Here is a 12,433-nt window from a genome sequence, read left to right as displayed (position 1 = left end):
TTTAAATAAGATGTAATTAGAAAATCAATATAATACAATGATTAAATTAAATATAAAAAAATTTTTATTAAAAAAACAATTAAAAAATATTGTTTGTTCATTGGGCTGTAGATCGAAGTTTTTTTATATATGGACCTTTTCCATCTATTGATATAAATATTTATGTTTCTTAACAATACTACCCAGATAACAATTCGTGAGTTCACGTTATCTTCACGACGTGATAATCACGTTGTGCGTGCAAAAGTGCATCACAGTGCCCTCACAATGTGATGAGCGTACGCGTGTACGCGTAAAAGCTCGCATAGTGCAATCACGCCGTGAAGTGAACATTTCACGGCGTGAAGGTAACGTGATAATCCCGCCGTGCGCACAAGTATGTGATGGGGGCACGCGTAACTCTGATAAAAAAACTTTTTATAATTTTTCAAAAATATCTTATATTTTATTTAAAAATATCTTGTAATTTCTAAAATAATATACCATATTTACTCATTAAATGATCATTTTTTTTATAAAAATAAATGAAGAAAATATATATAAGTTTCTCTCCCTTATTTTTAGATTTTTTGCTTTCAAATATATCGTATTTTTCATATTTTATCATACACAGCATTAGTATTATACTTTCTTAGAATATCTCATAAAATTTATTTCACAATCCTCGAATTTTTTTATTCGTTTATAAAAAAAAACTGTAATTTTTTTTGTCCAATTGTAATTTTATTACAAAGTTTGCAGATTTAAAATCTTATAAAATTACGATAAATTATAGATGAAAATTAAAAAATAGTTTGAAAAATAAGTATAAGAAAACAATTTTATACCGTGTTTTCTCGTTTTCTCATTTTAATTTTCCAAATTATATCTTTTTAAATCTTCATCTATAACTTACCGTAATTTTACGGAATTTTTAAGATTTGCAAATCTTAAGAACCGTGAAATCATAAAACTGGATGAAAGAATCTAATCTTTTTTGTAAGCAAAAATAAAAATGTGAGGAAATAAATTGCATAAGACATAAAAATGCTATGTATGAAAAAACAAGATTTAAGTATAATATGTAAAAGGAAAAAATCTGAAAAATAGAGGAAAAATTGTAGAAAAATTAATTTTTTCCTAATTTTTTTAAGTGATAAGTTTTTTATAAGCAAATAGAAAATCTGAAAAAATTTAAAATATATTGTATATGAGACTAGGGTAATTAATTAAAGTCTGGGTCTTAAATTTGCTTTTATGTGTAGTATATTTATTACTTGGTATAAGTATAATATATTTTACATAACTTAACTTTTTTAATTTGCATTTCTATTTCAATAATTTTTAAACGCTTTCTTCTTAAAATAGCTTATAAGAACTAATTTTTTATTATTACAAAATTTTTACTTATTATTATGATTACTATTATATTATTATTAACAAACTTTATTAAATTATTGTAAGGGCAAATTAATTTTCTATAACGATTTAATGATAAAGCGTATAATACTTGTAGAATTATCAAACTTGATTTTCATACTTTGTAAATGTTTTAATTTTTATATATTATTCTTTTCTTTGTTTCTAGGAAATTGTGAAATAATATTGCCATTGGTAAATTAGAACTCCTGATTTAACGGCTACTACCAAAATCGTAGAGTATAAAGGTAAATAATTAAAAGTATTTATATTTTCTATAATATTACAAGAGCAATTGTAATAAAACCGATAAAACAATTTCAATTTTTTAATTTTTTCTAAATTTTATATTGACTGATTATTCATATGATTCAAGTATGAAGATAGAATTTAATTTCGTAGTATAGTGTATTTGCAACGTTGACTATAACGAAATAATATTTATAGAATACTTGTAAAATTATCAAACTCGGTTTTCATCACAAAGCGTGTGCCGAGACAAGAGTTTTGTAAAACCACATAGTTGGTTGCTAACAAATAAATAAATAAATAGGAGAAAGATATTAAAATGATGACTTTAAAACTTGTGGCAAACAGCCATAAAAATTAATTAATTGAAAAAGATGAATATAAAAGAAAAATCAATAAAAAATTAAATAAATAAATAAAAAAGAATAAAAATGGAAGCTGTACAAGTCATTAGATATGAAATTGTAAAAAAAACACTTATATAAATTAATGTAAATTCAATAAAAAAGGGAAAAAAAGGGAAATAAGCCGAAGCGAAAATTATATACAAAATACCTCTAAGCACCAAAACTCGTGTCACCGCCTTGAGATGGGATGTTACATCTCGATGAGAATAGATACGAATAATAAGGACCGAAGCGAGATAGCCTCGATGGCCCAAACATAAGGAATAGAAGAAGAAGGGGTGATGAACCTAAGAAGAGAGAACACGCTCGAGGATCGGAAGATACGCATCCGAGAGAAGTTCCGTGTCGCTTTGTTTATTGAGTCCGTGCATTTGATTTTTGATGTGTAGCATCTTAGATATGGATCTTTTGACATACGATGGTTCCTTATCTAAAATTTCCACGTTCTCCCAATCGAATTCGTGATTTTCTCCGATGCGGTATAGCGAAATAACTGAAGGAGAACTGGCCTTTCTAATGTCTGCTTTATGTTCGCTAACTCTTGTTTTTAATTGGCGTTTTGTCTGTCCCACGTAAGAAGAATCGCAGTCCTTACAGTTAATTTTATAAACTACAAGAAAGACGCTCTGTATGGTCTTTGCCAGTAGTTATAAATTTGTCCAGTTTGGAAGGGATTGTGAACGCAACACTGCAGTCGAACTTACATGAGAAAGACGAAAATTTTTCTGATACGGACTCAATGTAAGGGATCGTAAAAAATCTTCTCACACGTTTATCGTTCACGCAGGTGTCATCTTTATAAAAAAGGTGTTTGAATCTGAAATTTATCGTAACGAAAATAAAATTTAAAGAATAGTTATTTTCCAATAAAATGTTAACTAAAATTATGAAGTTCTTCCGGTGAAATTGAGGATGTGATAATAACAGTAATTTGTCAACCATACCAAAAATAACACCCTTTTTATAACACAGGGGATGGTATGAGAAAAAATTTCAAATATTTTCCTGAGAAAGTTGGTTTGCGGTATTGATCGAAAATAATTCTATTATTCACATTTATAAGCATAACATCAAGAAAACTGATTTTTCCTCGAACTCTCTCTCCATGGTGAATTGTAAACGGTGCATGGAATTAAACGTGTCAAGGATGCCCGATAGCGAGATAGCCGGGACTGCTAATATAATGTCATCTACATATCTGCAGTAAAAAGGTAGATGAAAAGAAAGAAGTTTTAAGGCCTTGCACTCCAGATCCTGTATGACCAAATCCGCCAAGATAGGAGACAACGGTGATCCCATCGGCAGACCGAAGATTTGTTTATAACAAGTGTTATTAAATTTAAAATACGTGGAATCTATTATTAAATTTAAAGCTTTAAAAAATTCATTGACCAAAATAATAGTGTTTTTTGAAATCAGATCCCATCTGGTCGTGACGCTATCCACCGCTAAGTTTTTTGGGACATTGGTGAAAAGAGACACGACGTCCAATGACACTAAGACGTGATCTGATTCCACGTGAAGACCATTGAGTTTATTAACCAAATGGAAACTATTTTTAACGCAACTATCTGCCTCTGGTATACTGTTATAGATTATGTTATGTAAAAAATAAGCCAAAGAGTATACAGGGCTATTTATGGAAGAAATTATAATTCTTAAGGGATTGTTAGGTTTATGGACCTTCGGCAAACCGTAGGCTCTCGGCAAAACACCGTCCGTTGTTAATATACTCCTATGTATGTTGTTCAATGAAACCTGTTTCTTTCCACCGAGAGAGAAGAGAACGAGCCTCCTTGGTTAATGTTTAAATCGGATTTTTTGATAATTTGACATAAGTAGTGTCGTCAGAGAGCATGCTTTCCATTTTCAAAATGTAACCATTCTTGTCAAGGGCAACTGTTATATTACCCTTGTCCGCTCTGGTAAACAAAATATTGGGATGCTTTCTAACGAATCTCCCCGTGGTTCGTAACTAGTCTTTAATTAGCTGGTCATTGATCTTTGACGGACGGTCGCTACGGAACAAGCTTTCCAAGATCGACACAGAACGATTCCTAATTGTTGCATGTATGTTTTCTCGGTATTTTGAGATATTATGTTCTATGTGTTTGATAATAAACAAAGAGACACGGAACTTCTCTCGGATGCGTATCTTCTTATCCTCGAGCGTATTCTCCCTTCTTAGGTTCATCGCCCCTCCTTTTTCTATTCTTTCCGTTTAGGCCATCGAGGCTATCTTGCTTCGGTCCTTATTATTTGTATCTATTCTCACCGAGATGTAACATCCCATCTCAAGGCGGTGACACGAGTTTTGGTGCTTAGAGGTATTTTGTATATAATTTTCGCTTCGGCTTATTTCCTTTTTTTTTACCTTTTTTGTTGAATTTACATTAATTTATATAAGTGTTTTTTTTACAATTTTATATCTAATGACTTGTACAGCTTTCATTTTTATTCTTTTTTATTTATTTATTTAATTTTTTATTGATTTTTCTTTTATTTATCTTTTTCAATTAATTAATTTTTATGGTTGTTTGCCATAAGTTTTAAAGTCATCATTTTAATATCTTTCTCTTATTTATTTATTTATTTGTTAGCAACCAACTATATGATTTCACAAAACTCTTGTCGCGGCACACGGTCTGTGAGGTCTTTCATAATATTTTTATTCTAAGACGCTGTAATAAGATGTACACCGCGGTTTTGCACAATCTCTATCTATTCGGTAACTTGTTTTCATTTCTTATTTCTGTTCTTTATTTGTTTATTGTGATAAATTCATATCTTAATCAGTACGATTGATTTTATAGAATTGTATTATCACTGAGGAAGACCGTCATTAAAGGTCGAAACGTTTGACATTAAAGAATTTTATTATTTATTTGCACCCGACATCCTGCGTGGCTCTTGAGCTCACTTTTCTCTAAATTAATTGTTAAATTAATGTTTTTAAAAAATGTTTTTTTTAATGATAAATTAATGTGAAATAAATATTAAATTAATGTTTAATAAATTTTAAATTAATAGTTTTAAAATATTTTTTAAATGAAAAATTAATGTAAAATAAATATTAAATTAATGTTTAATAAATGTTAAATTATGTTTTTAAAAAATGTTTTTTTAAATAAAAAATTAATGTAAAATAAATATTAAATTAAAGTTTAATAAATGTTAAATTAATGTTTTTAAAAAATGTCTTTTAAATAAAAAATTAATGTGAAATAAATATTAAATAACCGTTAAATAAACGTTAAATAAATATTTTCCCAAATCATTATTTTAAATATTCAGTTAATGTTAAATAAATGTTAAATAAACGTTAAATAAATTTTAAATAAATATTTTTTCTGAATCATTATTTTAAATATTTAATTAATGTTAAATAAATATTTAATAAATATTTAATAGATATTTTTGTTATAATGAATTGTACAATGAAAAATTCATATTAAATAAATATTTAAAAAACATTTAAAAAATATTGTGTGCTGATTGGGTAGTGATTCGCTTATTATAGATTAATGTGTTTCTATATGGGAATCTTGATTTCAAAATACATACACTCATACAGCATAGAAAGATTGCAGGAATATTGCAGAATGATTTCATTGAAACATAGTAATATTGCATTTTGATTGCAAAACGTTGCTGCAACATTGTTAGAAAATTGCAACAACATTAAAATGAACGCTTTTTGAAATATTGCATTGAAATATCCCATTTTTTCAAAATATTTACATAAATATTATTATATTACACCACATAATTCCAATAAACAAACCAATATTTGTGTAACATTTTAAAAAACATTTTTTGCAAAAAAAAATCTTGAGAATATTTTTTCGGAAATTTCCAAGCGGTCACCCATTCCATACAAGACAAAAAATTGCAGCAACATTGCAGCAATAGTAGTATGTGGGCAGCTATATGGGGCGTCAAAACAAATGACGTCACAGGGGTGGGAAAGTGGGTCACACAGCAGGGGTCCTGGGTCCCAGACGGAGGAAGGAGGAAAAAGGTCTCACGGCGGGGGTCCTGACCCTGACAAAAGTTAATAATTAGGTAATAATTAAATGAAAATTAGGTGATAATTAAGTGAGAATTAGGTAAAATGGTGGGGAGGGGTGGGGCCCGGTACTGACTGGAGCGCTTTGAATGGCAGGCACGCATGTGGTTGGGTGTCACTCGGTGAGAGTAGAGCGTTCTGATTGGAAGTTCCCATGGCTGCCCAAGAGTTGATTGGTCGCTCCTATAGTTGCCCACGAGTTGATTGAAAGGAAATTGACATTTCGGGGGAAAAATTTGTTGGCTCCGCAAGGGTGGGATAAGAAAAAAGATGAAGGAATAAAGTACTAGCGGGGATTACGAATCAAAAGTTGGTAACTCTTTCAAAGGTAAAAGAAAAACTTATTTTAAAAGAAAGGTAACAAAGAAATGCTATAAAGGAACAATACTAAATTTTTGTCATTACAGAATCTAATAAAACAAGAATAATTATATGTTTTGTAGATTCTGAAAGATATCTTTTATAATAATAATATATCTTTTCAAATAATTTCTTTTATATTAAATTTTGAAAAGCTACAAAAACGAGAGTGATTTATGATAACTATAAACAATATAAAGTTTTTGTCTTTTTATGGATTTAACAAAACATGAATGAGCACGAGTTTCGATTTATAGTTTTAGAAAGTAAACTTTCTTAGGTTTCTTTTATATTAATTTTTGAATGTTACAAAAGGAGAATAATTTATGACAACTAGGAACAATATAATGTTTTTGTCTTTTTATGGATTTAACAAAACCTGAAGGAGCATGAGTTTCGATTTATAGTTTTAGAAAGTAAACTTTCAAAGGTTTCTTTTATATTAATTTTTCAATGTTACAAAAGGGGAATAATTTATGACAACTAGGAACAATATAATGTTTTTGTCTTTTTATGGATTTAACAAAACATGAATGAGCATGAGTTTCGATTTATAGTTTTAGAAAGTAAACTTTCTAAGGTTTCTTTTATATTAATTTTTGAATGTTACAAAAGGAGATTGATTTATGACAGCTAAGAATACAGAATTTTTACCGTTATTGAATCTGTAAAACAGGAATGAACATGCAAGCTACGTTTCATAGTTTCTATAAGAATATTCTTTCAAATAATTTTTGTTTAATTTTACTTAGACATAACAAAATTTAAAAAAATCCGTTTTGCGCTGCTTCGAAGACGAGTAATGCTGAAAACGTACGAAAAAATTCTTAACATTAAGAGTATAGGTTGAGTAAAAGAAATAGTATAAATTTAAAAGTTACAAAAATAAAACATTTATTTATATAACAATTTTACGTACATTCTTACTTTAAAAAAGTACTCAATTGAATATGTCGTTTCACAATTGTTTTTATTGAATATGAAACTATGTACAGAGTTATGATCTATAATTTGTCAAAATTATATTAACAATTTCATCAAAGCAAAGCGAAGTTAGTTCCAAAAATATTATATTAAAGAACATGTCGAGAAAAGTTAAATCTTTAATTTGAGTACGTATAGTCGTGAGCTAAAAGGTTGCAACACATTTTCTTCGATGGTTTTTGGAATGTAGACTTGCTCATTGATCCGCGAACGTAATTGGTTGGATCCACAGGTAAGAACCAATTATGTTCGCCGTTTGATGAGCAAGTCTACATTTCAAAAACAATTAAAGAAAATGTGTTGCAACCTTTTAGCTCACGACTGTACACTCGATTTCACTATAATTTCCTTTTAGTGTTAATTTTATAATGTCACGATCTACGTAGCTTCGGGGAAGTTTCAGTTCTATTTCTTTAATTAAATATTGTGCGCACTCATTAACATTAATTAAAGATTTTAAATATTCCAAATAACAATTCACACACTTCACTAGATTCTCCAAGCCCTGGAAGGTAGTTTTCTGCATCACAATTGTTACAGCATAGGTTTTTCGCTTCTTCGCCGGCGGTGCTGAATCTCCAACCTCCACGTTGGTATTTTCATTCTCCTTGCACGTCAGCAATAGCGACTTCGAACCATAGGATGTGGTAAAGATGATGGAAATATTATTTTTCATCACGATGGCTTGAATTTATTATTGGCACTCAAATATTCGCTCATGAGCCCCAAGTTTTCTTGAAATTCTTGCCAAAACTCCACATCGAAATATACTCCTTCAGCGTTGTTTCCGCTTAATTTCACCACTGGCTCGAAGATCCCCTTGCTGGTCGTTTGTAGACCCACATGAATCCTCTTCGTATGTGAGTTGTTAAGTCCATATGATGTTGTCAGCAACATATGAAATTGCTCGCTTCTCCTCTTGTCGACGCTCGTCCTGGCTGTATCGAGATCCGCCGATTGTTTCCCAGAGTTAATAATTATAACTTTTTGGTTGGCCATCTTCTTTGTTCTTTCGTCTGATAAAATTAATGCAAAAAACACTCGGCTAACCAGGAAAAATACCGACTTACTTGTCCACGAGGTTGTCGCTTCGAACGAGGAGACTCGAGTGAATTCGAGTTCAAATCATAGTTAACCACGTCGACTCTGTACGCGGCGTTGTCACGATATTGCGACGTTGTGACATTACAAAAAACGTGACTGCGCATGTAATTGTGAAATTAAAATTTTTTTTAGATTTTTCTAGAATTTTCTAGATTTTTCTAGAATTTTCTATATTTTTCTAGAATTTTCTAGATTTTGTCTAGAATTTTTTAGATTTTTCTAGAATTTTTTAGATTTTTCTCGAATTTTCTAGATTTTCTGGAGAATAAATTCTTAATGCAGTTTGTCTCTCACTTTATGTGAGTTTCTACTGTGTAGCACTAACGGAGAGCCTGTTCTAACTTGTTCAAACAAGGTGCATTAGGATTTTTCAATGAAACAATACAGTCAGTCAAATTTCTAAAATGTCGGTACTTTGATATAAGTATGGGTTACTATTCTAAAAACAAGATACATAAATTTTGAATGCATTTCTAGAAAAATACATTATCTTTTGTTGGATTTATGGTCAAAAACAAATCTTTTAATTTAAAGGAAGGTGGGAGTGATATATTACTTAGAGTAAAGAATTTTAAGACAGGAGAAAGCGGAGACGTAAACAAGATAAATTTATTTTTTGTCTCTTTTTCTTAACTTTTCGAGAAAATTCTCGAAACTGGTCGAAAGAAGGTGGAGTTATCTAAGTTTTCACTTTTCTTCCTGGGCTTTTATAAAAATTTCCAATCAGCTCGAGAGAAGGTGAAGTTATCTAGCAAAGTTTTCACTTTACTTCCTGACTTTTTTTGAAAATTTCCAATCAGGTCAAGAAAAGGTGGAGTTATTGAGGTAAGTTTTCCCTGTAACATTTTTTCCAAATAATAAAAACTAAAAACTATAAGATGAGCTGTATGAAAACTTAGCGTTAGTTCGTCTTTCGTACTCTCAAGTTGTAAGACGCGTTTTCGTCTACCACGCGTGTGTAAGTAAAATAAAAAAAAGTGAAAATGGTGCGCGACATTATTGCGAAATTTTTTGTTATAGCGTGTAATGGGGAAAGCAAAATCGTAAAAAAACAATACTTTAATAAATTAAAATATGACGATGATGCCTCAAATTACGCGCTATTTAATAAATTCGCGGGTAAGTGCTCCAGCACATTGCTGTGCATTATGCACAGAACGGGGTTCTGCGGTGGAGACGCAAGGCTGAAGAATATTCTCCAGCATCATGTTAAAACGCGGCGCGCAAACGGGCATTTCGAGAGTGATGCGGGAGGTCTGATAGCAGACTTCCTGCGTCAAGCAGAAAATCGATAAGGTAAGTCAATATAAAATTAAATCATATAAAAATTTTTAAATATTATTTTTAATTATATTTATTTTTCAGATGAAAGACCCGCAGCACGCGATGCGACGCTACCGTCAGCTCCTTCCGCGCTCCCGGTTGAACGGAGCAGTGGGATGAGACGGCGTCGCTCGGAAGAGGAGCTCCAGGGCGCCGTACCCGCACGTAAGTAGCTTAGCATTCACTAGGCGTGAGACGTAAGCCGACTTTTGTTGTAAATTATAAATTTTAAAATATATAAATTTTCTAGGAAGACCACGAATTGAAGTCGAGGATGCAGAGGAGGATATTCCCACTCAACGGAATATTCCTGTCATCGATATAACAGGTAAATTTCTTAAATCACAAAATATTGTTATAATATTAATAAAATAATAATAATAAATGAAATTATTATGTTTTAGATGTTGATGAGAACGATGTTGTAGAAGATGACGGAACACCATCCGATATAAATTTATATTCCCCAGGTAAGATTAAAAAAAAAGATCTTGACAAAAACTATCTTATATTTACCTGAATTAATTAAATTTACTTTGTTCTCATCAAATTTTTTTTTTTTTTTTTTCTAGTGCAAGAACACGAGAGGGAGGAAATGAGGAGAGAAGGAGAAAGATGGGAGAGACCGTCACAGGAAGAGAAGCAGGAAGATGAAAATTTAGACGAGGAAGAAGAAGAAGAAGCAAGGAAAATAATAGAAGGGGAAAATAGAGAGGAAGATGATAATGACGAAGAAGACAAAAATGAAGAAGAAGAGCAGGATGTAGACGAAAACGGTGTTGATGAAGAGGAAGACGGCGACGATAATGAAGAGGTAGGAGAGGGAGAAGCGGCGGAAGATGATGACCAAGAATATGGTGGCTCCGGCTCCGGCTCGGATAAAGTGGAGGAAGAGCAGGATGAGGAGGAAGAGGAGGAGAAAGAGGAGCCAGAGGAAGAAGAAAACGAGAGAGTTCCTTCACCCAAATATGACGGTAAATATTATTATTATTAATTATTTTCATTTTATTTTCAACTAATATAAAATAATTTTTAGACGACATATTTCATGTTCGTCATTTTTTTTCTCGGATCAGGGTAAATAAAATCTGCGAAAAGAAAACCGTCATAAAGAAGACTCATAACCTACAGAGGATCTTTTACTTCACCGCCAGCAGAACGAGCACCACCCATTGTCATACGCTCCAACCTTTCAGCCTGCGTCAGATAGCGAGATGGCAAAGAGTTGGAGAGAGACTTCTGTTTCTTTTTCTTCTGACTTTTTTCTTACTTTCATTTTCTTTCTTTTATTGTGCAATTATTCCTAATTATATCTTAAAAAATATTGTATAAAATATTATATTTTTATCATAATATTTTAAAATAAAGAATCCATTAATTTTTTAAATAATTGTAAAATATTTATTTTCCTGCATTTAGATTTAATTATTGGTAAATATTACTTAGAAATTTTATTTCGATAAAAGTACTTTGTTTTTTACGTAACTTTATCTTAGCATGATTATTCAAAATTTTTGTCAATTCTTAATGCTATTATTACACAATATTTGCACAATATGAGGTTATTAAGTGTGAGAAGAAGAAAGTCAGTTTTAGAAAAGAAGAAAACAGAAAACTTTGTAACGCATCGCCATCTTACTTTACGACGTAGGCGGAAAGTATGGACGCGAATGTGGCGACTGGTTGGTTCCCCCTCTACCCGCCTAGTGAGTTAGAGTCTAGGGAAGCCAGGCACGCTCGTTGCCTTCTTGCACCGTCGCTCACTTGTTTGAGTTAGTAGTGGTTACACACACTCTCTCGTCAGCTCTCGTCGAGCCTACGCGTCTTCGCGTTAACTAGTGATAAGTTGCGTAATAATGTATTCGTGTGCATATCAATAAACTCGTGTTGTTACTCGACTATCAACGTACTCATTAATCGAATGTCCTAACGAACATTAAAATTATTGTGGCTAGTCCCCACAATGTCAGTTGGTGATACTCCATCTACTAGCGGCGTGAGGTAAAAAAGGGTCTCCATCGGTAACTCGGTGAGTCACCTCATATGATATAACTTTTGTTGACGTTTTCTCATATTAATAATAAAAAATTAAATAAACACAATAACGGTAATAATTAATAAGAATGTTTAATCTTTCAGTTCAAATCGGCGCTGGACTTGACAAAGTGGCTAAAATACAAAATTCTAGGGAGAATGTTACTGAGCAAAGATCTCAGCAGCAACGTCAGTCGCAACAGCCACGTTAGCAGCAGCGGCAGCAGTCGCAACAGCACCCGCAACAACAACAACAACAACAACAGCAGTATCAGGTTGGCGACGACTTTTATTATATAAAGCTACGGACGGAAAACGCGCGTAGATTTAGAAATTTTGCAATACTCGGGAGAGAGGCGAGTTTCGCGATACGGACAGTACCGGAAGGTAGTAATACCGTGCAATGGTTGGAAAACACGTTCCGTGAAATTTATAGATACGCGATAGGCTCGAGTGAACCGACGGATTACGTGGGCCTATCTTTTATTTCCAATGATTTGACGCG

At 31.8% G+C, this 12,433-nt stretch overlaps 1 protein-coding gene across 1 annotated transcript; it reads left to right on the top strand.

Moving 5' to 3' along the window:
- The first annotated feature begins 10,480 nt into the window (after positions 1–10,480).
- LOC105197557 (glutamic acid-rich protein-like) lies at positions 10,481–11,192 on the top strand. Its single transcript, XM_011163986.2, has 2 exons — positions 10,481–10,868; positions 10,971–11,192. Exons 1-2 carry the CDS (start codon positions 10,490–10,492, stop codon positions 10,973–10,975), a joined length of 384 nt encoding a protein of 127 aa, XP_011162288.2. The 5' UTR covers positions 10,481–10,489; the 3' UTR covers positions 10,976–11,192.
- The last annotated feature ends 1,241 nt before the right edge of the window (positions 11,193–12,433 follow it).

This window comes from Solenopsis invicta, chromosome 5 (assembly GCF_016802725.1).
Source record: "Solenopsis invicta isolate M01_SB chromosome 5, UNIL_Sinv_3.0, whole genome shotgun sequence".
Classification (NCBI taxonomy): Eukaryota; Metazoa; Arthropoda; class Insecta; order Hymenoptera; family Formicidae; genus Solenopsis; species Solenopsis invicta.
This window is presented reverse-complemented; position numbering and strand designations above follow the sequence as displayed.

Bases quoted from the DNA above. Each gene is read 5' to 3' on its own strand.
- LOC105197557 (XM_011163986.2), top strand. From the start codon at position 10,490: ATGAGGAGAGAAGGAGAAAGATGGGAGAGACCGTCACAGGAAGAGAAG.